Consider the following 24,428-nt stretch of genomic DNA (forward strand, 5'->3'; position numbering starts at 1 on the left):
GCCGCCTCCCGCCCGGGCCCCGGGGGCGGCGGTCAAGATGTCCGTGCCGGTGAGTACCGACCGCCGGCCGCGACCCCGGGTCTGCTGCCCCCGGCCGGGCCTGAGACCTCGCGCCGCCCGCAGCAGGCCTAATGCCGCGGGGGCTCCGGGGCTGGTGTAGGGAGGGGGTCACCCCACCCGGGCCTGCCTGGGCCCGGCATGGGGGTTAGCGTGGGGGCGTCTCCCCTAAGCCGGCCTCTCTGCCCCTGCCTTTCTTTGCATTCTCGCGCAGAAGCCGGCTCGGTGTGGGTTTTGTGCTTTCCCCTCCAGAGCCCCCCAGTACCTCTGGGTTGGCAGGAGCCTTTGTTGGCCCCGGGAAGCCCCTGGGACAGCCGAGCCAGGCAGGAGTCGGTACTGCCCCCCAGAACCCTGCCCTCCCCCCCCCCCGTCAGAATGGCCGGCCTAGTGGGGACAGTTCTGTGCCGCTCGCCCGGAACCCTCCCCCGCTCCAAGGTCGCTGGGCCGGGTGAGGGGGGGAGGTCTGTGCTGCCCCCAGAAAACCACCTGGGATAGCTGCCCTTTTGTGCTCCAGGGCCCTCACCAGGACGACCAGGGCCGGGGCAGGATGTGCATCTCTCCCGGGACAGCCCACCCCCAGGACTGCCTGGCGGGGTGTGGATCTGTGCCTACCCCCAGAAAGGGCAATGCACTCACTTTCCCGGGAAGTTTTCCCTGAGTGCCGGCCGGCCCCTTCTTCCCTCCTAGCGACGGGGGCTTCTCTTATCGCCTGACGCCACCTCTTCCTTGGCCCAGCAGGCCGGCTTGGGCAGCTCCTAGCCATCATGGCTCCAACTCTTAGGTTAGCATCTGGGGGCAGCGGGGCCCCCTGTGATCCTGGCCACCCCCAGTCACCAGGCCTCAGGTGCAGGCCCCAGCCCGCTTTACAGATGGACAGACTGAGGTAGAGGTCGGCATCCCCTGGCCTGCCCGGAAGGGGCGCCATCTGCAGGCTGTAAAGAAAGCTGTGGCTTCCAGCCATTGTTTCCCCGTTGACTTAGGGGCTTTTCCCTCTGCCGGGAAGGGGCAGTGGGCCAGAGCGCCTGTCCACCTGGCCTTCTTTTTGGGACTGCGCCTCGCCCTCACCCCACTCCTAGGGTGAAGCAGACAGTAGGGGCTTCCTGGCAGGGCAGTGGCCTCTTATTTGACCACCTTGGAGCTTGTGGAGATTACTGGAAGAGTGCTGTGTAAGTGCAAAGCATTGTTATTATGGAATTAGAGACCCCAGCTCCTGCCGCCTCCAGAGCGGTAATACAGAGTTACAGATGGTAATACAGAGTTACAGACGAAAAAAGTAAGGCTCCCAGACTGTGCTGATGTGACCCCTCCCTTCCCCGCCCCTTCTCCACACCTGCTCTGGTTCAGAGCATAATTGTCTCCTCTTTAGAAAGAAAGAAAACAGAAAAGGCCTGTCAAGCCCTTCTCTCCTGCTCTGCTGCTGCAAAGCTCTGGATCTTTTCTGACCCAGGGCATCAAGGGACCGGCCTTGACCCCACGGGCACTAGCCAGAGGGGAAGTGGACCTTCCAAGCCTACCTGAGGGCCTGGGTCTTCAGGGCACTGGTGAACAGGGAATGTGCCTTAGGTCACATCTGTAACAAGAGAGGTGTGGCAGGGGGTGGGGCATGTTCTGGGTGTGACTTGGACAGACTGGCACTGCTGGGGACACCTGCTGTAAAGACCTGAAGCCGTGGTCCGCTGCTCGGTCCACACCACTGCCAGCTCCCAGTCACTCCTCCCCTCTCCTGCCTATAGCCACAGTCCTTGGGGATTCTGCAGGAGGTGGACAGGGGCCTCACCATCTGCCTCCTGGTGGCTGGGCTGGCTGATCACCCTGGCTCTCTCCTGGGACCGTGGGCAGTGCAAGAGCTGGTGGGGCTGGGAGGAGAAGTTCATTTTGGGAGCAGCTGTGAAATGTTGGGAAAATTGCTTTCATGTGCCTGTGAGCAGTGAGGCGCCCCAGAGCCTTCTAGGCTGAGCTGCCTCCTTAGCCCTGCTCTTGGAACTCAGAATGGTGATTGCCTGTGTGGTATTTGTGGATGTGTTTGGGTTTTAAGCACACCCGTTCATTTGGGCAGGCTTTTCCTGGATGGGACTGACGCAGGCACTTTGGCCCATAGAAATTACAAGATGCTGCAGAATGGAATGAGGGGCGGTGGCAGGAGAGAAGAGGTTGGGATGGGCCAGGTTGAGCCAGGAGTGACTTCCTCTTAGAACAGGGGACTGTCCAGGGATTAGATGGTCTCACTCTGACATTTGGCTCACGGGAGCTCTGGGGCCTAGAGATGGGAGGGCCCCTGGGGTCATCCTGGGTCCCTGCTCAGTGCTCCTTCCTCTTCCCTGAGCTGAGGGAAGTACTCACACAGCACCTGGAGATCTACTTCCTGGATGTTCTCTGACATTGGCCCTTTTGGCATGGCCCTCTGACACTCAGGCCTGGCTCTTTCCTTTGGCGAGGCAGGAAACATTTGGAAGGAAAACAGCTGTGCCACCCACCTGAGACCCCTGGTGGGCATTGGCATGATTCCTGTTTAGGAATGACAAGAGGCTGGCTGCCCCCTGGCACTGTCAGGCAAGAGGCCAGCGTCTGGCTTATAGAGAGGTTCCCTGATGTCTGTTCCCACCACTTCCTGTCTGTGAGACGGATGCTATCATTCTAGCTGCTCTGCTCCTTTTTATTTATTGATTTATTTATTTATTCATTTTAATTTAATTTATTTAAAAAAATATTTTCTTTATTATTTTTGAAAGATGGAGAGCAAGTGGGGGCGGGGCAGAGAGAGGGAGGTACAGAATCCAAAGCAGGCTTCAGGCTCTGAGCTCTTCAGCACAGAGCCCAATGCCAGACCCCAGCTCGGGAACCAGGAGATCATGACCTGAGCTGAAGATGGGAGTGTAACCCACTGAGCCACCCAGGTGCCCCAAAATATTATTATCTTTCCCTTTGCTCCTTTACTGGTTGACAACGGGTCCTATCAAGGAGTAAAGTGCTGACGTGTGTGCCAGGAGCTGGGCTCAGGGAGGACCTGTCTTGCCAGGATGGCATGGCCACTGAGACACGAAGTCGGAGTGGGACCCAAGCCTGGAAACATTCAAAGCAGGAAAGTGAGCACCATCCTGCATGGCCTCTCTAATTGTGGGGACTGTGGCCTGTTGAGCTGTCCATAGAGGCCAAGGCTGCCAAGAACCTGACCCTCTGCTCATGGTTTTCCAAATAGGAGTTTGTGTAACCCCTTTGGCCCCCCCAGAGAGATCGGGCAGCTTGCCCAGGGCTGCGCAGCAGGGTAGGTTTGGCCCTGGGAGTCCCCCAGCCGTGGGTGATGGAGATCAGTGGACCAGGTGCGGCACCTGGTTGAACTGGCACCAGCGATCTCAGGAACCTGGATGGCTGGTTCTGTGCCAGCCAGCGCCATGATGGGAGAGCTGGCCAGGAAGCCAGGAGGCTCGGCCCTGGGCTCACTGCTGGCCTGGGTAGCCAGGCTGCAGACGGCCGGGGCCGGTGGAACAGGCTCAAAAGAGGAGAGTGGGAAGAAGCAAGGTCCTCGTCCAAAGGGGAAGAGGCAGGTCCTGGTCCAGAGTCCTCCCATCAGTCTCCAGGGCACCTGACATGCCTCTCCTCACATCCAGCCTTGGCTCCGTCTGGCCCTCCCTCTGCGGGAAGTGACCCCTAGCCCCTGCCTTGCTCACCCTCAGGTGCTCAGATAGAGGGCACTCCTGCAAAGTTCCCTGGGACTCGCATCTACGATTGCATGTTTATTGTTGGGGTTACCTGGGTGCTGTCAGGCTTCCTTGGGGTAGGATGCAGGCCTGCTTGGCATCTCTGTCTCTGCCTTGTTGCCCCGCAGGCCCTGGCTGCCTGCTGAGGGTGTGGCACTCGGAGTGCAGAGGAGCCCCATGGACAGGCGGCCGTGTCCCTGCGCAGAGCCAGGTGCCTCAGCCGAGGTCCTGGAAGCCTGGTTGTTGCTGAGTGGGGCTCTCAGAGAGGCTGCTTTGGGACGGGGAGGACATGCGGTGGGTTGAGGCCAAGGAGTCTAGAACGAATCATGCTGGCTTGTGTGCACCTTGAGCCAGCTCCTGAACATCTGTGCGCCCATCTCCCCATCTGTGCTCTGAGGATGTTGACGGCACTGAGAACTCTAGTTTTGTGAGAACTTGGTGAGGGTTGCAGAAAGCTCTTCATAACAAGCTCAAAAGTCCTACATGGTGGTTACTTTTGTTGAGGTTCTGATCTTCCTCCTGTCACCACTGGCAGAGGCAGTGGCCAAGACCCATCCCTGGCTCTGGCACAGGCAGTTCGGGCAGGGGCGATCGGCGCTCTGTGGCCTGGTCTCTCTCCGGTGGCCTTGTCTCTGTAGTCAGTGTGTTTCCCACCACAGCCTTAGCATGGGATGACCCTGGACCCTCCTCTGCCCCAGCCTGCCTACAGGACCTCTGCCTCTCGAGCCTTGGAGGCCAGGTACTTGTCTCACCCACTGACATTGAGTGGCCTCCATTAGGGCCACCAGCTGACCCACTGTGCCCCAGGCCGGGTGGACGCCCTGCCTTGAGTCCCCCCAGGAGTGGGTGTAGAGTTGCAATGGGAGCCACTGGGGCCCTGCAGGCGTGTCCTCATGTGCGGTCAGCAGTCTGCTAAGTCAGGGATTGGCCCCTCTGCAACAAGGAGGCCCTTTAAGGGGGGCTCGAGCCTGGGTGTAAGGCAAGTGGACCCCAAGGCTGGGAGGGTAGCACCCACTGAGTCTCCACCTCCCACCTCCAGGTGTGAGACTCTGTTCCCTAGGTCAGCTGCGCCTGTGCTCTGCCCCCCTCTGCCCACAGTTTGGGTCCCAGCGGTGGACTCTGGAGTTGGTCACAGCTGCCTGCCTTGATGGCATCCTGCTCAAACCCCATTGTTTCTCTGGTTTACTCATAGTCACTGTTTGATGGGCCATTGTCTCCTTGTCTTCAAGATGAGGAACAGCTTGGGGGCTGTGGTAGAGGTGGTGTTGGATGCCTGCGCTGGCAGGATTGATGGTCACAAGTTGCAGCTCTAAAATTAATCCCTTCTCTAAAGGGGATTAGAGGCGAAGGGGGCTTTTCAGTAATCTAAATTTATTATTTAAACCCCTCCAAGTTCCAGGAAGGATTTGAGGCAGATTATAGTGAAAGACACAAATAGTCTGGGATCATCAAAAGATCCAAAACTATGTAATGTATGGAGAAGGTAGACATACATAACTTTAAGCTTCCTGACAGCCAGGGCAAAAGGGTAACATGGGGGGTTTAGGATTGCAGTACTTATTTTTGGTATTCCTAATCCCATGTATTTTTTCCTCTGTGCTTTGTTTTATTTTTACCAGTTGAGACTCTAATAGGAATATTTTACATGTATTGAAATGGACAGATGTTAGATGAGTTTTGACTAATGCAGACCCCATGTAACCATCAGTCAAATCAAGATAATGAATATCTCCATCATCTCAGAAGAGTTGAAAGTGTCCCTCTTACAGTCAACTGCCCCCAACTCCCTGTAAGGTGGCCAACATTCTGATTCCTTTCATCATGGCTTAGTTTAGCCTGTTCTTGAGCTAATGTGCATGGAAGCATACAGTGATATACTCTTTGAGGTCTGCCTTCTTTTCATTCAGCATAACAGTTTTAAGACTTTTATCTGTACAGTGTGTATCAAGAGTTCTTTTTTCACTGCTGTGTTGAGTAGTGTTCCACTTAAGAATATGAAATTATGGGGGCACCTGGGTGGCTCAGTTAGTTAAGCCTCCGGCTTCGGCTCAGGTCATGATCTCGCGGTTCATGGGTTCGAGCCCCGCATCAGGCTCTGTGCTGACAGCTAGCTCAGAGCCTGGAGCCTGTCTTTGGATTCTGTGTCTCCTTCTCTCTCTGACCCTCCCTTGCTCATGCTGTCTCTCTCTATCTCAAAAATAAATAAAGTGTGTATGTGTATATATATATATATATATATATATATATATACACACACACACATACACATATATATATGAATCATGTACTTACCAATTCTCTTGTTAATGGATATCTGTCTGGTTTTTATTAAATGTTTACTTATTTATTTTGAGAGAAAGAGAGAGAGCACAAGCAGGAAAGGGGCAGAGAGAATCCCAAACAGGCTCCTTGCTGTCAGCACAGACATGCGGCTTGATCCCACCACCATGAGATCATGACCTGAGTTAGATGCTCAACTGACTGAGCCACCTAGATGCCCCTCTGCCTCCAGTGTTTGCATGTTGTGTATTTTTAAGTACTGACACACTGCCATTGTTGCTGGTGTGATGCCCTCTTTCAGTATTTTGTAAAATACTTGCCTTGAGGCATGCCCAGGGAGCTGTCTGTGCTACCAGATCCTGGGTCCCTAAAAGTTACATGCTTGTGCAGGAAGCCGGTGACCACATACTTTTTGGTTCAGCCCTCCCCAAGTGTCTGGGGTTTGAATTCCCCTTTTCTAGGTTGCCCAAGAGGTGACGCGTTTTAGGTTTTTGAGTCACCTGTGTCCATGCCCGGCCCCTGTCTCCTGCAGATGCTCCTAGGAAAGTAGAAGGTAGGAGAGGATGGAGCCTCACCTGAGAGCTGCCCGCATCCCCCCAGCCTCTCAGGTCTGGATAATTCCTGGGCTCACTCTTCTTTGTCCCAAGACACCCCATGTGCAGACACTCCCGGCTGCTCCGCTTCAACCCTGGGGAGCCCCAGCCTGCTGGACACCCTGCCACTCAAGGAATGGGGGAGGGGTTGCCTGAGAACCACTCCCTGCATCCGGGACACTGAACACCCTCCTGCTCCGCTTTTCACACTCAGGGAGTTGGCAAGCCTGTGCTATTTTTACAAATCTTTACTGTTATTTTTTTCCACATAATGAGCCTTGTAGAAGAGTCACACATCTGCCTAAAGGCCACCTTCTCAGAGAGAACCCCCCCCCCAGCCACCTTGTGTGAAGCAGCCCCTGCCACCACTCTGCTGTCTGTCTCATTCTTCTCACGTGCTCTCAGCACCACAGATGGTCACATTTTATGTTTGTGGTCCCCCCCTTGCAGGGCAAGTTCCCCAAGGACAGGGACACGGTTTCTCAGCAGCTATAGCCTATATAGCAAGCAGGTGCCAAAGGAGTGACTGGCACACTGTAGTATGTGTAGTGATGGACCCCATATCCAGCCATTCCCCTCATGGCCAGCCCTCCAGTGTTGGCTGGTAGATCTGGGGGCGACTGGGCTTCCCAGAAAGATTTTGCCCAAGGGTTTCAGAGGAGGTTTTGTTCCTCTTATGGTCCAGGAGCTCAGGGAAGCTCAGGGCACCTGAGCAGGGGTGGGGAGAGTAGGGAGGGCTTAGTGGAGTAGCCTGGCAAGTGCTCCCTGGTGCCAGGCCGGGTGGCACTGGTGTGCAGTGGGAGGTGCGTGGGTATGCTGCTGATACCAGGGTCCCTTGGTCCACTGTGCAGTCTCATGGCCTGGTGATGGGCAGGACTGCTGGTGTCCTTACACTTAACAGATGCACCAACCAAGGCTCTGAAAGGTATGGTAATGGCTGAGGGTCCCACGCCAGCTGGAGTCATTAACAATCTCTGCTCCCGTACTTGTGGGTTCAAGCTGGGTGAGGACTGGGGGTCTGGGTGTCCTGGGACACATGGAGCCTTCCCCTGTGGGCTGGAGCAGGGCAGGTGGGATGCCCCCACAGTGCTGTCCCTGGAGGGAGAAGCAGCGACTTTCCTGGCGGCTGCCTGCTGAGCTGCGGCTCTGCTTTCTCTGCATCACCCCTTCCTGTACTCTCATCTGCTGTCCCGGGGCCCCTTCTGGTTCCCCACTGCCCACCAACTGCAACCAAGTGGCTGGGCAACGCTGTTCTGCCCCTCCTGGGCCTCTGTGGGTATGGGCACCTGTGTTCTTGCAGAGGGAGGCTGGGGGGTGGCAGATGGCATTTGAAGTCACCCCCCTCCAACTTCCCTGATGCTGGGGTTGGTTGCTATGGGGAGAGGCGAGAGCAGATGGCTAGCTGGGGTGGCTTCTTGACCACACCCTTGTCCCTGCCGGCCCAGGCTGTCAGCCAGAGCCAGGCAGCCACCAGCTACTAAGCTTTCTCTCTGACGACAGGGACATGTCCCTGTGCCTGTCTTCATCCCTCTCCTCCAGCCAGGACCAAGCTCCTCTCTTCCCCCACTCCTGTTTCTTCTGCAGGCCTCGTCAGCAGTCCTCCCCCAGGTAGTGCTGGGGGCCGGGAGGTGGGGGTGAGGCTGCAGGGAGGGTGTTCCAGCATCAGCTGGGAGGGCGGAGTGCACCTCGGCCCTGACCTCCTTACACGCACAGGGGCCTGGTTGTTGGTCCAAGCCCCCACCGGCCAACACCCAGGGGGACCCCCTCCCAGGAGAGTGGTGGTTCTCAGAGGGAGATGGGAGGACCGGGTGCAGAAGAGAAGAGAAAAGGCCACTGGGGTCAGTGCCCTGGGGTGTGGCAGAGAGACTCGGGGAAGTGCCCAGGGCCCAGCCCTGGGCCTGCTGTGAGCAGAGCCCCTCTCTGAAGCAGGCACCTTCCTGCGGGTGCCTCCACTGCTCCCTCTAATTTTCAAGTTAGAGGAAGGAGTGAAAAGAATTAGGAGAATATTAGAGAGAGTATTCAGTTTCTTCCAGTTCCCAGTCCTTGAAAGAGCCAGACGCGGTAGGGGAGGGAGCTGTGAGAAGGTGGGGGGCATTGCAATTGCTGGAACAAGGCCTGGATCAAGAAGCTAGTCAGCCCTCTGCCCTCACCCCTGGCTCTGTCCTTGGAACCCCAGTTCCACCCCCAGGCTCAGCATGGGTCCTGGTTTTCCTGTACCTGGGTCTCTGGGCACTAGCCTGGGCGCATGCAGAAGGGCCTGCCGGCTGAGATGTGGCTCTAGGCTGGTCCTGCCCACCTTCCCAGGTTGGTCACTGGTCAGTCCATCCTGAGAGAGCAGGGGAAATGGGAAAGCTCTTTACATCTGACAGCTACAACATCACCTGAAGAGTGTGTGCTCTGCGCTGTCTGTGGTCCCCTGTGTTGCTTTTCCCTAGGGACATGCCTGGGGAATTGGGTGGTCTGGGTTACTGACGTAGCCCCCTTTCTAGCGGGATGACCTGGGCACAGCACGCCCCCTCTGGGCCTCCGGGGAGCAACGGCAGGTGTGGCAGGTGTGCTGGGTGGCCGTGCGGGGTGGCCAGCCTGTGTGTGGCAGTGGTTCTGGATGCAACTGGATTCTCCTCCTTTCTGGCCCCTCCACAGGCTGGCCTCAGCTCGAGGCCCAGGTCCCAGCTTACCAAGGTGAGTGGCCAGCCCAGGGGGAAGGCGTCAACACCCCGTGGCCCTCCAGATACATCATTTCTTCCTGTTCCTGGGGCTGGCAGCACTCACCTCCGGCCTCAGGAAATCCTTTCCTGCTGCTGCTCCCGGAGCTGGCCTTCAGCTGACCGATCCGCCACCAGCTCCTGCTGCTGGGAAAGCCACTGCCTGCCGCCACACCGTGCGGGCCCTGTTAGTCACTCTTTTCATGCACTTTGTCATAAGCATTTTCCTGCCTGCTTTCGGGTCTTTGAAAGTGGCTATCTTAATAGCTGCACAATATCCCACTGAGAGGCTGTGGCTGCCTAACCCCGCCCCCTATAGTTGGGCCTTCAGGTTATGCCCCCTTTTGTTTGCTGCTGCAAATGCAGCAACCGACATTGTTGGGCCTAAAGCAAGAATAGTTCTTTGTGCGGTGGGCTTGACCTGAAGAATAAGACCCAGAAAGCCCAGAGAGCAGGAGCTGGGTTCTGAGCTCTTCTCCCCATGTAGGGTCTGGGATCCGCAGCAGGCCTCACCCCAGTAGACCCTTGAGTGGGCAGATGGGAACCACCGTCCACACATGCTGGTCCCACCATGTTTCCTACACACCCAGCTACTCTGGGCTCCAAGGGGAGGGGTTGGTGACTCCCCCCTGCAGCCCAGAGCTCTGCCTCAGCCAGCAACACCTCCCCCTTCGCCTTTCCCCTGTACTCCCTATGGGGTGGGGGTGCAGGGCCCTAATTCTGAACTCACTTGTGTTTGGGGAGTGCTTGGGTCTCAGCTGTTTGTCCTTTGGGGCCTCTGAGTGCGACAACTTCTTTGGCTTTCTGAGCCCAGTGCCCCTGTGCCCTCATTCCCTTCCTGCCTGTCCCGCAGCCCCACCTGTCTAGCAGCCCGGTTATCCCTTCCCTGGCCATCAGCTCTAATCCTTTTGTGGCTGGAAATCTATAGGATGGGGCATGGGGTGGTAAACTGGGTCTCAACCTCTTCATCATGAAAATGGGGCTAATCGTGGAGCCTGTTTTACAGGATTGCTGTAGGTGTGAAATGAGCACATGGTCACAGAGCCCTTGGTCCCGGGCCAACATGGAAGCTGTCCTGGGGGCTAGATCACTTCCCCACACATCCCATCCGCAGCCTGCCCAGGGGTGCCCCTCTTCCACCCATCTACCTGCTGGCCTGGGAGGGGGCATTCCTCTCTCCTTTCAACCCCCCCCTTCCCTTCCATCACTGTGGGGCACAGATCCTAGGGCCTTGATTACAAAGCGGAAATGCCATTCTGGGAGGCACAGGCTTGGGGAGTGGGAGGGAGTTGAAGTGGAAAAGGAGCAAATTTTTGAAATGCCTCCGCCAGAGCTGGGTTCCCCTCCCCCGCCTGCCCGCCCTCACCAGCAGCCCCGCCCCCAGCGCTGCTTTAATCCTGAGCCAGCTTCGGGAGGGTCTACTGTTCCCTAGGTCCCAGCCAGCCGCCTCCTTTCTCCCAAGGCCAGTTAGGATGGAGTAGGGCCAGCCGGTTGAGGGCCCGGCATTTTGTGTCCCCGCCCACCCTTGCAGATATCTGCCTGCAGCCCTGCAAGCTGACTTCTGCCTGGCCGTGGGGCCTGGTCCCCACCCCTCTCCCCAGTGGAGACCCCGGAAAACCCAAGGACTCCTTCAAGCACCCAGCACAGACAGATTCTCATGCATGGCCTAGCTGGTTCTGATCTGCTTTCCTGGAACCTGGGGTGCCAGCCGGGCTGAGGACAGGGTCAGGGTTTAGGAGGGCCCAGGCTCACCGCTCCATGCCTGATTTGGGGTCGGACCTTGGGAACAGCAGGAGGGTGTGCCCTAGGTAGTGCTTCCCTGAGAGCTGGCGCCTCCTGTGGGAAAGTGGGCAGTGGCAGAATGACAGGGGGTCTCTAGGGGAGGGCATAGGGTGCCCTGTTCCTTCTTGAGGACTCTGGGTCACAAATCCCACTGCTCCTTACTTCTCCCTCCTGTCAGGCCGTGTGTTTTATCTGCTGGGTCCCTGTGAAGTTTTGAGGAAATGCAGGTGTTTAGGGCCCCCACACTTCGTTCTTCTGGAGCAGGGAGAACTAAGAATCCAATTTTTTAAAATTTATTATTTTTTTAAAGTAACCTCTATACCCATTGTGGGACTTCAACTCACAACTTCAACATCAAGAGTTGCATGCCTCACCGACTAAGCCAGCCAGGCCCAAAGAGTCTGATTTTTAACCAGCTCTCCAGGGCCCAGAGCCCAACTCCTTCATTTTACAGATGGGAGAGGGCTGAGGTGGCACACCTGGCCAGGGGCTCAGTCCCCTGATCCCCAGGGTCAGGCCTGCATGGCCGGGGGAGGGGCAGTGTGGATCCATCTTGGGCTTGTGTGTGTGTCTTTTTTTTTAATTTTTTAAAATGTTTTATTTATTTTTTGATACACAGAGAGACAGAGCATGAGAGGATGGGCAGAGAGAGAAGGAGACACAGAACAGGAAGCAAGCTCCAGGCTCTGAGCTATCTGTCAGCACAGAGCCTGATGCAGGGCTCGAACCCACAAACATGAGATTTGACCTGAGCTGAAGATGGAGGTTTAGCCGACTGAGCCACTCAGGCGCCCCTTGTGTGTGTTTTATAGGCCATGCCTGAAGGGTCTCTGCAGGGCAAAGCCAGGTCTGCCGCACTGCCTCCCTGGCATTGTGAACTGCCCCATGGTGTCCCTGCGCTGGCTCAGCAAGTGGTCCAGGATAAGGCACCCAACTAGCTGGAGCAGCTTCTGCCCTAGATATCCTTGCAGACCATTATGCAACCCTGGCCAGGTTCAGAGACTTGAGCACACCCTGATTTGCTGTGTGGACAGTGACCTGCAGCCTAGGGAGGCTGAGAACTCAGGAGAACCAAGGTGCTCGCCACTCCATTTCCCTCTCATTCCCAGCAGCCGCCCCCCCCCGTTGTCAGGCACAGGTGTTAGTCCTGGACAGGACTGATTGAGGGACTGGGAGCTGGAGCAGAGCTCCTAGGGCCGAATGGAGACCTTGGGGGCACGCTTCAGGGGCACTCAGTTTAACTCAGTGGATAAGGTGGGAGATGAGGCGAGCCCCTTGACCCTGGGTAGAATGGAACCTCAGGCCCTTCTGCTGGAACAGACTTCAAGGCTCTGTGTCTCTTAGGTTATGGGTCCCTGCCTCCCTGCCTTGTGTCTTCATTTCCTGGAGCTCTTAACAGGATAGGCCTGATCAAAATTGGTTCGGTGGTCGTTTATTAGTTTTCTGCCAGCTGGGGTATGGCCATCCCTGTTGTTTCTAGATTCAGATCTGAGTGGTACGGCCGGATGGACACGCGCGGAATGCCACCGGTTTGGTGGGTCGTGAAGGCAGAAATTCACTTGAGGCTAGGGTTTTGGGGTCCGCATGGGGCCGGCCGTCTTCCCAAAAGAGGGGGAGTTTGCTTAGGCATTGAGGAGGGGCGCGTTCTCGCCCTTGCTAGAGGGTACTTGCATTTGGGGGAAAAGGAGATACCCTCGGTGCTGGTCTCGCAGGCTGGTAGCTGGTGGGTGCCCAGGGCCCGGTGCCGGATGGGGTTAGGGGCGGTTCCACTGGGCGGTGCGCGCCCGCGCCCCCTGGGCTGGCGGACGGCTCATTTGCATGAGAAGCCACAGTGGCCAATGGGCGCGCTGGGCCGAGCATGCTGGGAGCCGGGCTCCGCCGGAGCGGCGGAGGCGGCGGCCGCAGGGGCGGGTGGAGCGAGGTGGGACCTTCTCTGGGCTGTGGCGGCGGCAGCAGGCGTGGTGACTGAGGTGGCCGGACCCAGATCCGGACCCAAACGGCTACGGGCCTCTCGGGGCCCCGAGGGCGCGCGGCGCTAGCAGCTTGGTGTGCGCCCCTGTGGGGAGGCGGGGCCGCAGGCCGGCCGGACACGATGAACTACCTGGTGAGTGCAGCCGACGCGGCCCCGGGGTCCGGGAGCGCCAGTCGGGGCGGGGTCCGCGTACCGGCTTCAAGGCGACCGCCCTGCCCACGCCTGGGTCGGCCCAAGAGAGAGAGTTAAATGTGTGTGGCATTTCCTGCCGGACCTGCGGGTCCTGGGAACAGCTGGCCGTTGGAGCCTCTGAGGGGTCGCGACCCGGCAGGGGTCCGAGGTCTGAAACCCTTCTCTCACCGTAGCGGGGACTCCCAGAGGCAAGGACTGCGGAGGATCCCAGAGCCTGTGCGCCCACGGGGCGGTTAGAAGGGCGGGACGCAGGGGCCGCTGGCCGGCAGGAAAGTTCCTGGATCCGGGAAAGTTGCTGGCTGGAGTCCCGTTCTCCCCCTACCGGCCGCCGCCTGCTGGGTGACCTTGGGCCTGCGTGACACGCCCCCGAACCTCAGTTTCCTCAGCTGCAAGGAGGGGTCTGCGGTTCTTTGGTCCGTGAACTTCCTGGAGGCCTGGATTTCCCGGAAAGCGGGGTGGTGGTCCAACTCAGTGTTTTTAAGTGGGGAGCTGCCCCGCCCCGCCCCCAGGCTAGGGGTTGAACAGCTAACAAGTGCGTGGTGATTCGAGGAGGTGTTCGTGCCCCGGGAGCGCCAGTCCTGGGTCTGTTAATGATTCACCCCCAGCCTGCCAGCACTGGATTCCAGGCCTGGGGGCAGGTGCTTCTCTGCCTTTACCTACCGTGTTTACAAAAACTTCGGTAGGAGCCGGATCCTGGCAGCGGGTGTCTATGGCTGCACGGTGACCTCAGGTCCCCGCGTTTGAGGGTAGAGCGCGTGGAGTTGGGGAAGGGGCGGGGCTGCCACTCGAGTGTCTGAAGCCAGGGCTCCCAGACGCTTGCTGCTGCATAAGGCACAGTCCAGGGCAGTTTTGAAGGAGTCAAAGTTGAGATTTGCTGAGGGCTGGGGAGTCCTGGAACCGTGGGTGGGCTAGTGCCTGGGGAGATTTTGGGGTCTTGGGTCCCATTCTGAGGGCATCGGCCCACTTGTTGGTCTTGAGGACAGGTGTTTCTTTTTCCTCACGTCTAAGCTGAGGGTCTAGGCTGGGAGGCACTTTCCAGGTTTACTGTGATTTCCGTTCCCATTTCAGCCCGGCCCTCTGGGCTGGGAGACACATCCTCCTGTACCCATTTCCTTTCCCCCCTGGCGAGCTGATGATGTGGGGTCCCAGGGTGGCAGGACTGAGTGGTCCAGAAGAGCAGGCATGTGCCGTGGGTGCCCAAATGAGCTGCTGGGGTGTCCTCCTGGCATCAACATCCATTACCCACTTGCCTTGGGCAAGGACAAAGCCCAGTAGAAATTGGTGGAAGGCAGGCAGGGCAGTCCCAGGTGCTGCTGGGATGATCACACTTGGTCCCAGGTAGAGAGCTGGAGCCTCTGGCCGCTACAGTCTGTGCTGCGCTAGGGTGTGAGTGCTGTGGGCTGCTAGCCCAATCCCCGCAGGCCTGGACAGGGGTTTGAAGTAAGGCAGTGCCACTAGGGCATCCTGAGCAGGAAAGGCCCCTGAGACAGCTGCTCGCTCTTTTCTACAGATGGGGAGACTGAGGCAGAGAGGGGCAGGTACTTGTTCTCACAGAATTGAACCCAGAACTTCATCTCCCGGTACAGCCCCATGCTCTGCCCCACATGTGTTCTACCACCCCCACACCCCGATTGGGAGTGCCCTGGTACCCGGGGTGTAGCCAACTTGGTGGGGTTCTTCTGGCTCTAGGACTGTGTTTCTCCTGGCATCCATTGTTCTTCTAGGAGTTTCCACCACCCTTTTCTCTTGCGCCTAAAAGACTCCCTCCCTCACCTCCCAGGAGCCCACCCAATTGGGGCAGCCAGAACCAGATGCCAGTGTGCCTCCCAGGATGCTTCTGGAGGGGTGAGGGGCAGTGTTGGAGTCACATTTAGAGAGTGAGTTGTAGGGTTGAGGTGATAGGGTTCATTCTCCAGCAAAGACACTGGGCAAGCGCCTCTTCCCGTGGGTCCTCAAGTCACCCAAGTCCTCTCCTTAAGGGGCTGAAGGGTGGTCTCCTTTCAAGGAAGGGGGTGGGGCTGGGCCCTCAGGCAATGGAGAGAGGCTCTGGCTCCACTGTCTTGCTGCCCTAATTCACTTACACATCTTTTTCTTCTTCTTTTTCTTCTTCTTCTTACACATCTTTTTCTTCTTTTTCTTCTTCTTCTTCTTCTTCTTTTTCTTCTTTTTTTTTTTTGAGAGAGAGAGAGAGCGCGCAAATGGAGGAGGCAGAGAGAGGGAGACACAGAATCTGAAGCAGGCTCCAGGCTCTGAGCTGTCAGCACAGAGCTTGACACAAGGACTCGAACTCATGAACCCTGAAATCATGACCTGAGTCAAAACAAAGAGTCAGATGCTTTCCACCCTGGCACCCCTTAAGTTTTTTTTTTTAATGTTTATTTTTGAGAGAGAGAGAAAGGGAGACACGGAATCTGAAGCAGGCTCCAGGCTCTGAACTGTCAGCACAGAGCCCAATGTGGGGCTTGAACCCCTGAACTGTGAGATCATGACCTGAGCCGAAGTCCAATGCTTAACCAACTGAGCCCCCTGAACCCCCCGCATGTACTTCTGAGTAAGGAGTGGAGTGAAGTACTGGCCTGGAGGGGAAGTGGCCCAAAGAGGGAAGGGGGGCCCCATCTCAGACCTTCATCTCTATTGTGCATCCCGGAAATCAGGGGTTTGGTACTCTTTTTTGAGCTGGAGAACCCCACTTCTTGTGCTTTCGTGTTCCCCTCCATCCCTGCTCAGGCAGATGCTGCTGCTTTAAGGGTTGCTGCAAGTTATCATTTCGGACTGGGGAGTGGCAGAGCTGCAGGGGGCTTTAGATGTCAAGGTGGAGAAACGGGGATCTTCAAAGGAGTGAGGTCCCTCCTGTCCCCCCCGAGCTGTCCCTTGTGCATCTTCCCCTCCATGACATGGCTGGGGCTGTCCCTGATGGAAAGGTTTGTCTCATACTGAGTCTTCTCTCAGACTAAATCCCAAGAGTGAACCAGCAAGGCCCCAGGGATGGAGAAGGAGAGCACTGGGTGGTCATTTGTGCAGCTCCGCCCTCTGCCAGCTCAGGTCAGTTCCCTGAGCAGGGGGCAGTGGTGAGGGTTCTAAGGGGGTTGGGGACCATTCCCAAGCTGTTCATAGTTGGAAAGGACTGCAGGATAGAGAGCTCTGCCTTCCTACCATCTTGGTGCTCTGCCTCCAGCTTGCTTTTTCTCATCATGTATCGGGTGTTGGGAACTGCAGGAGTTAGTTACGTCCTGCAGCAGGAGGGACCTGCCGCCGCCACCCCTCCTTCTCTGCCCAGCCTCCCAGGGACATTGCCTGGGATGCCCTGGCAAGGGTTGGGGCAGGGTTCTGCTGCTGGCCGGGAGCTGGCCCCATGCACAGGAGCATCTGCTGGCTGGGCCGTAGCTCGTGTTTGTTTGAAGGAGCTGCTGGCAATGGCCATCACAGGTGGGTTTTTAGTCCTTCTTTCAACAGACCTGGATTCTAGGTGCCAGGTAACAGACATGGGGCTGAGGACCCACACACAGTCCCAGCTCTGTCCTCTGAGCCTCAAGCCCTCCTGAAGTAGGTAGACCAGGAGCCATGCTCCCCTTGGGATGGCTCTGGAATAGGGGTTGCCCACAGCTTTGCTCCTTGACAGTCGAACACTGAGAACTTGAGTCCACACCCTGGCTACTTAGTTGTCTCTGGTCTATTAGGGGAGTGGTGATAAGCCTAGCTGGGATGGAGTTTCACCAGGGATGAGGGTGTGGGCAGCCTGGGAAGGGATGAGTCTCTGCCCCTACAGTGCCACCAGAGCCTGGGAGGCAGGGCAAGGGGATGGTCAGGACCCTTGCAAGTGGGCCCCTGGCTCCTGCCTTTCCAGAGGGATTCTCCAGGCATCAGTGAGCAGGGGTCGTGGACGCAGACTCCCATTCAGACACACATGAGTTGGACCTGTGTCCATTAGCCACTGGAGGCTCCTTGAGACAAGCAAACAGAATACACCAGAAATAATCTTGGCCTAAGTGTGAGATGGTTCTGGGTATGAAGGGAACTAGTGTTTCCCAAGTGACTACTGTGTGTGAGGCTCTATGTTTGGAGCTGGTGTGTGTGTACGTACGCACATGCGCGCATGTTGGAGCTAAGGGACGAGGAGTTTCAGGAAAAGGCCTGTCAGATTTCCACTCCTGACTTCGAGGGACCTAAGCATCACCCTAGAGCCTTCCAGCTCTGCTTTATCATAGAGCCCAGATCTGCCTCTGCTGCTTCCTGACTATGTACTTAGCAAGTCAAGTAACTGTTTGTACCTCAGTTTCCCTGTCTGTAAGATGGAGGTAATCATAGTGTCTCACAAGGTTGATAGGGATGACTGAAGTATGTAAAAGAGCCTGCTCCTGACAGTTTGTCACTATTGCTGTTACTGTGAACCTGTCCATCATGTCCCCATCAGTCTGGTGTCTCCTCACCAGTCCCAGCTACCAGGTTATACCTTCCCACAGAGTCAGGGTTCCGGGATACCCAGAGCACATCCAGGGCTCCTCAAGGCAACAGGCGAAGCCAGTGGAGAGACCCACATAGCTGTCTGAGGGCCCACTGGGCCGAGTGGTCTGGTGCCCACAGGACCCTGGGACACAATGAGGACTATTATCAGAGTCAGGCAGGGCCCGTGCGGCAGCCCTGTTGCCTCCCATGTGCAACAGCCAAGGTGTTGTTCTAAACGGGCCTGGAGGTTTCGCATTGGGCGAGAGGTTCTCCTCTTCCCTCCCTCTGGGGTGAGTGAGTCCTAGATTGTCTTCCTGGCTTCCTCAGGCATGGCCACGCTGCTACCAGGGATGCTAGGGTACCACCTTCTATAAGGGGGACTTCTGCCTAAACCCACCCATTCAGGGCCAGGCTCTGTGCACGTGTGCCTGGGGGTTCCATATTGAAGGACACAGGCCACCCCACACCTTCACCCCTGCTCAGTCCAGGACATCTGGGTCAGAGAGCACAGAGTAAGCAGTAACAAGATGCTTTGGTCAGCACTTGGAGGTGGGGGCAATGGAGAGTGTGTGCCCAAAGAGGGGCATGGGAACCTTCGTGGAAGAGTGCCACCCAAATCCTGTTCTGGAATAGAACACAGCCCAAGGTTTCCTAGAGGCAGGAATGAGATTGGCCAGAGGCTTGGGTCAAGTCAGCACTCTCTGTGGTTTCTTGGACACACATGGCTGGCAATGTCTGCATGGACAGTGATGGTGCCCCGGCAGTGTGCTCTGTAGGGATCGTAGCTGTGCCCCCTTATGAGGTGGGCAGAAGCACATGATTGGCGCAGCAGTGAGGGCGGGTGGGAAACTAGGCTCTGGGGGGCTGGTCCCTCTTCCGTACTGGGGCAAGATCCTGGGTCCTGAGGAGTGTGTCCAGAGTAGATTCACTCGGGTGTGTAGGCTTTGCCCTGGCTGGGCTTACCTGCCATGGGGTGCTACCGCTGGATGACATTTACTGAGCTCTCATGCATTGTCCCAAGGCATCCTGCAGTAAGACTGGCTCCAGCCTGCCTGTCACTCCAGGGCCACAGCCCCGTCTCCCTCCAGCCTCTCCCTCCTCCAGTGCCTCGGCTCATGCCCATCTTCTGCCCATGTGCTCTCCCCTGGCTGGTGTTGTGGTTGCCTGTTTTTATTCTTCATGAATCCTCTGAAGTATCAGCTTCATTGGGAGGTCATCTCTGACCACCCTGTATGCAGTGACCTTGTCCCACATTATTCTTGGCATGGCAGTTCTCCCCCCCTCACCCCGCCCTAACAAATTCTTTGGTATTTGCCCCACTGGAATGTAAGTCCCATGCAGACCGGGGCCTGGTTAAGCTAGGCCTGGACCATCTTGCAGAGCCTGGCCCAGCACCTGGCAGAGAGCAGGAGCCTGGCAAATCTTTTGTTAAACAAAAGAACAGTCCTATGAAATCAGAACTGTTGCCTTAATACAGAGCATCTGGATTCTCAGAGGCTAAGAGACTGCCCAGGGTCACCCAACAGTGGAGGGAGAACCAGAGCCAGGTTTGGTTTTAGTTGCTTGACTCAGAAGGAAGGAGAAGCAAGGAGGAACACGACTCAGGAGCAGCTGGGGAGGCTCAGAGGCCCAAAGCTGGGGTGCTCAGACAGCTGGAGTGTCCCAGTGCCAGCGGTGCCTAGGACTCAGGCACAGGCTGTGGAGAGGCTGCTCCTGGGGCTGCAGTTGGGGACACCAGCTGATGCAGGCGGAGGCGCTCCTGGTGCCAGGCACCCTGTGCCACGTGCCGGCCCAAGAGGTGCTTCCCAGCCTGGCTCCAGCCGCCCGAGACTATACAGTTGCAGCCGTTGTTGGCCTTGACTGCTCAGTGAGCTCACGCCAAGGGGGTGGGGGCTGGCCACCCTGGGCGCAGGAGGCCCCACAAGCTCTCCTGGGCTGGGGCAGACCCTCCCCCTCATTCCCTCTCCCCCACCAGACCTTGCCCCCTGCGGAGCCTTCCAGCTTCCCAGAGCACCCAGCTTTGCCTGGCAGGGCCCGGTGGGGGCCCCTCTGCCAGCCTTCCTTGGGCTGTCCTCCTGAGAGGTGAGGGGCCTCCCAGGGGCAGTCCTCTGTCTCTACCCCGCCCTCTCTGACTGGGCTGGAGGGGAATTTTCCCGTGACTCACTCTGCTGGCACTTCCTGTGGTCACCAGGGCAGGGGCTGGGGGGGACCCAGTGGGGTGGCTCTGTGTTCTGGGGTCAAAGGGGGAGGGGGGCTGGGTGTCCCGCCCCCTGAAGGGATGTGATTCCCTGAGGCAGGCTGCAGACCATATTTGGGAAACTTGCTTTTCTTGCAGGCAGAGGGAGGGGGATGGGGCCCATGGGTCCCCCTGGGCTGCAGGACAGCCCCTGCCCCTGCCTTCACCTCCTGGGGCCGAGGCCTCTGAACCTGCTTTGGCCTTTGTTGCATCCTGACTTGAAGCCTAGGAGGTGGTCCACTTTTCATTTTCAGGATTTTTTTTTTTTAATCCCTAAGCCTAGTAATGCTCGTTAAATACAAATTCTCAAAAGCGGGAAGATGTTTTAATGTCTCAAACATTAACACTGTTAATCTTACCCTCTCCCCATTTATTAAAAGTTCAAGTGACATTTTATTGAGTGTGATTTATGCTTCAGTGCATATTTAATCATTACAGTCATGACGTGGGCAGTGTCGTGGCAGCCAGCAATTTTGAGGACCTTTGCCCTGGTGCTCACCTTGGTACTGGGGTGAATCTGTCTTCTGTGCTGTTTATGAGCTGCCCCCCTGGGCTGGCTTCTCCCCTGTTCCAGCCCCTCTCAGTTCCCAACTCTCCAGTTCCTGGCTTTGTCTGGGTCTGGAGGTTCTGAGTTGCTCTGGAGAAATGGGCTGGTCCCTGTTCCTCAGCTCCCTGGGATGCCAGAGCAGCCCTGGCCTTCTCTCATGCAGGCACCTCCTTTGCTCCTCCCTCTGCCTGGGGACCCTCTGTGGTATCTCTGGGTGCAGCCTGAGCCTGGCACCCACACAAGGGGACCAGCACGGCAGAGCCTGAAGATGAAGAACATGGGAGCCTCCCCGGTCCCAGTTCTTTATCCCAGTGATGTTCAGGCCTGCTAGCTCGGGTGTGCTGTGCTGTGTTCCTCTTGCCTCTATCCCAGTCTCCCCAAGGCCTTACCCAGGTCCCACACAGGCCAGGGCCGTGCAGAGCTCATGGTCCTGCTCTGGGTGGGGGTTGCTAATTAATGAGGCCTGTAACAGTGACTGCTTCCAGGGTGGCTGGGAGCATTACCAGGACAATTACAGGGTAAAACGTGGGGCTGGGAGAGGGTATTGCTCTTCTGTGGTCACTGTCTATATGAGACACCTTTCTTACTTTGCTGTAATTTCCTCATTCCTGATGGCTGTCCCTTTTCCAGAAGCATCCATGCTAATGTAATGTGTTTAGAGTCTGTCCTTGGGTAAATGTCTGTGGAAAATAAATAGAGTTGTTTTGTAGATATTTATTACATTACCTAAACTGTTCTGGGCCATAATCTACCTGTTATTCTGACTCAGGAGGGTGTGGCTGACCTTCCTTACCAGATACCTGGACCCCCGCGGGCGCACAGAGCAGAATCGCAGATGTTGGCTGGACCCTGAGCATCCTTCACAGTGGTCTTGGCCATTCCTTTTCCCCTTCAGAGAACTTGCTGTTTTTGTTTTCTTGATTTCCTGTTGGTGTTCTTGTCTTTGCCTTGCTGATCTGTAGGAACGCCTCCAGATTCTAGATTCATCCCTCTCTTGTCACCTGTTAACCTGGCAGTTTTATGTTGTCCCCCAGCCAGTAGAAACCATTCACTTTGGTGAGGTTGAGACCATCCTTGTGTCCTTGTTGTTGTTACCTTATGTTTTGTGCTTTTGGGGTCTTTGTTTGTAGAGTTGTAGTTCATAGTTTTTCCTATTTCTAGGTCACAAAGATATTCTCCCTAATTTTTTTCTTCTATTAGAGCTAGAGTTGTATCTTTGACACTTGGTCTTTAAGTGTCCTTTGTTCATAACACAAAGCAAGTGTGTGGACTGACGTTTCTTTCTGCGGTGAGCGCTCATGCCACCCAGGAGGCAGTCTCATCCTTCGCCATGGCTGTGTGGGCCTGCCTGCCCCTCCACTGCGTTCCCGGGGCGCGGGGCTCTCTCCCGGCCTAGGCCTGGCGCCTTGGCCCTGGGCCAGCTCACTGATGTGCGGTTGTGGCACATCCTCACCGCTTGAAACGAGAGCGGAGTGCCCCCTTGCACCTCCTTTTCAGAACTGACCTGCTTATTTGTGGACCTCTGTTCCTCCATTTAGTTCTAGAAGGATTCTTCTTTTTTGGTCAAATGCCTAAAAAAAAAATCCTGCTGGCATTTTTGTTGTAATTGTAACTTATTAAATAAGCTTGGGCAAATAGGCCTGTTATAGTGCTTAGTCATCCCACTGAGAACTTGGTGTGTTTTCTCCTTTATTCAGGTTTTTCCTTGAGCCTTTTGGCAGAAAGCACACATTTTCCCCCCTGAGGTCTCCTGCTGTCTTTGCTTGATTAATTCCTGGGTAACTAGTAGCTTTTTGTTGTTACCATGCGATATCTTTCCTATATTTCTTTCTCATCAGTTACTGATTCTAGTTTGTTGGAATTATTACATAGATGATCATATGGTCTGCAGATGATGACCGTTTTGTCCCTGGATGTCCCTTCCCCATGCTCTCATTTTTTTCCTCTTGGCTGATTGTGCTGGCGGGACAGCAGGACCGTTGAGTTGGAGTAGGGAGGGTTTGTATCCTTTTTTCTTCCCAGAACATGGTGGCCATTATTTTCATCATTACTGTTTGCCCCAGTGTGGGTCCAGGTTGCAGTGTGACTTAAGGAAGTGGTTTTCAAGAGTGTCCTGAGTGCATCCCTGGAGTGAAGTGGGGGCTGCAGTTGAGAGGATTTTGAGGCACTGTATCCAGGCTTATTTGAAAAATGCCAGGATCAGCCGGGCCTCTTTGCTGGGAGTGGGGCGGGGGGGGGGAGGGGGAGAGGCCTCTCTGCTGCCGAGCCCCCCCCCCCCCCCCCCCCCCCCCCCCCCCCCCCCCCCCCCCCCCCCCCGCCGCGATGCACATCCTCATGCTGACTGGCTTCCTCTCTCCCCAGAATGTGCTGGCCAAAGCCCTCTATGACAACGTGGCCGAGTCCCCGGATGAGCTCTCCTTCCGCAAGGGTGACATCATGACAGTGCTGGAACGGGACACACAAGGTCTGGATGGCTGGTGGCTCTGCTCACTGCATGGGCGCCAAGGCATTGTGCCCGGGAACCGCCTTAAAATCCTGGTGGGCATGCACGACAAGAAGCCAGCAGGGCCCGGGCCTGGCCCACCCGCTGCCTCGGCCCAGCCCCAGCCTGGCCTCCACGCCCCGGCTGCCCCGTACACGCCCATGCTGCCTGCCACGTACCAGCCCCAGCCCGACGGCGTCTACCTGATGCCCGTTCCCAGCAAGACTCAGCAAGGCCTCTACCAGGCCCCCGGGCCCAGCCCGCAGTTCCAGTCTCCCCCGCCCAAACAGACAGCTGTGTTCTCAAAGCAGATGCCCCATCACCCTTTTCCCAGCCCAGCTCCTGACCTTTACCAGGTGCCCTCAGGGCCTGGCAGCCCTGCCCAGGATATTTACCAGGTGCCACCTTCTGCTGGGATAGGACATGACATCTACCAGGTGCCCCCATCAATGGATGCACGAAGCTGGGAAGGGACGAAGCCACCAGCAAAGGTAAGGCTGCCCAGGCCCTGGTTTCTGGGCCCCACCAAGCACCCCCAGAGTCTCCAGGGCTCTAGCTATGTGTTTGGTCTGGGGCCAAGAAGGGAAGTGAGTGTTTGGGGAATGTGTTCATCCGTCTGCTGAAGATGAACAGGTAACCCACAGAGAAGACATCCAAGCTGGCCTTGGATCAGGAGGTACCTTCAGCAGACATACACCAGTGGGAGGGTATCACCAGCAAAGGATGCAGTTTATCAAAGGCCTGCGAGTCTGGAAAGGGTGGGCAGGCAGGACCTGGCAGATAAAGCCTGAGCAGCAGCCTGGGGTCCAACTGCCAGGGGTGCGGTGCTCCGGAGGAACCAGATACCTGCCTGAGGGTAGAGGCTTTGGAGTAGAAGTGACCTGCCCAGTCCATGTTCTAGTGACATCATTCAGCCCACAGAGTGCAGGGAACAGGGCCTGGTGAGGGTGGGGAGTACCCAGGAGAGAGGGAGGGGTATTGGGGGGAGCTCAGTACAACAGTTATGTGAGTGGCTGAAAATGCACAGGAGTAGATTGAATACAAGACTTTTCTTTGTCGTCCGGCGTGGTTTGGACGTGAATGGTGTCAGGCTGACAGCACCTCTGTGAGTATCAGGGCCACATCTCAGTCCATCTTGTTGGCCAGTCTTCTTGTGCCCGGGGCTCCCACGAGCCCTCTGGTGTGCGTGTCAGCCCCTTGGCAAGCACGGAGCATGTCTGGCATTCTTGGCTTCAGAGGCGCCCACCCCCTTCTCTTCTGGGGCATGCTGGGGGGCCAGCACAGCAACCTGTTCGTGGTGCTTGGACAGTGGGGAGGACACGACCTGGGGCATTGCCAGAGTAGAGTCTCTCAGCAGTCACCTTGCATGCTGTTGCCAGGGGATGCTGGGCTAGGGGACAGGGCCCTGAGGGCAGCACCCTTGGGTGCACACAGGCCTGCCTGC

General features: G+C 56.7%; 1 protein-coding gene across 3 annotated transcripts in view; it reads left to right on the plus strand.

The window, feature by feature from the left end:
* BCAR1 (BCAR1 scaffold protein, Cas family member) overlaps positions 1-24,428 on the plus strand; it is a 37,259-nt gene that overhangs the window by 343 nt on the left and 12,488 nt on the right. The window contains exons 1-2 of one of the 3 annotated variants that reach the window (XM_029925024.1): positions 7-49; positions 22,864-23,475. In XM_029925024.1, coding sequence (XP_029780884.1) covers positions 38-49; positions 22,864-23,475 — 624 coding nt within the window. In that variant the 5' untranslated portion in view covers positions 7-37. Of the gene's footprint in view, positions 1-6; positions 50-13,033; positions 13,217-22,863; positions 23,476-24,428 lie in introns of those variants that run through there. The other 2 variants (XM_029925025.1, XM_029925023.1) reach the window with 2 other exon arrangements.

This window comes from Suricata suricatta, chromosome 16 (assembly GCF_006229205.1).
Source record: "Suricata suricatta isolate VVHF042 chromosome 16, meerkat_22Aug2017_6uvM2_HiC, whole genome shotgun sequence".
NCBI classification, from domain to species: Eukaryota; Metazoa; Chordata; class Mammalia; order Carnivora; family Herpestidae; genus Suricata; species Suricata suricatta.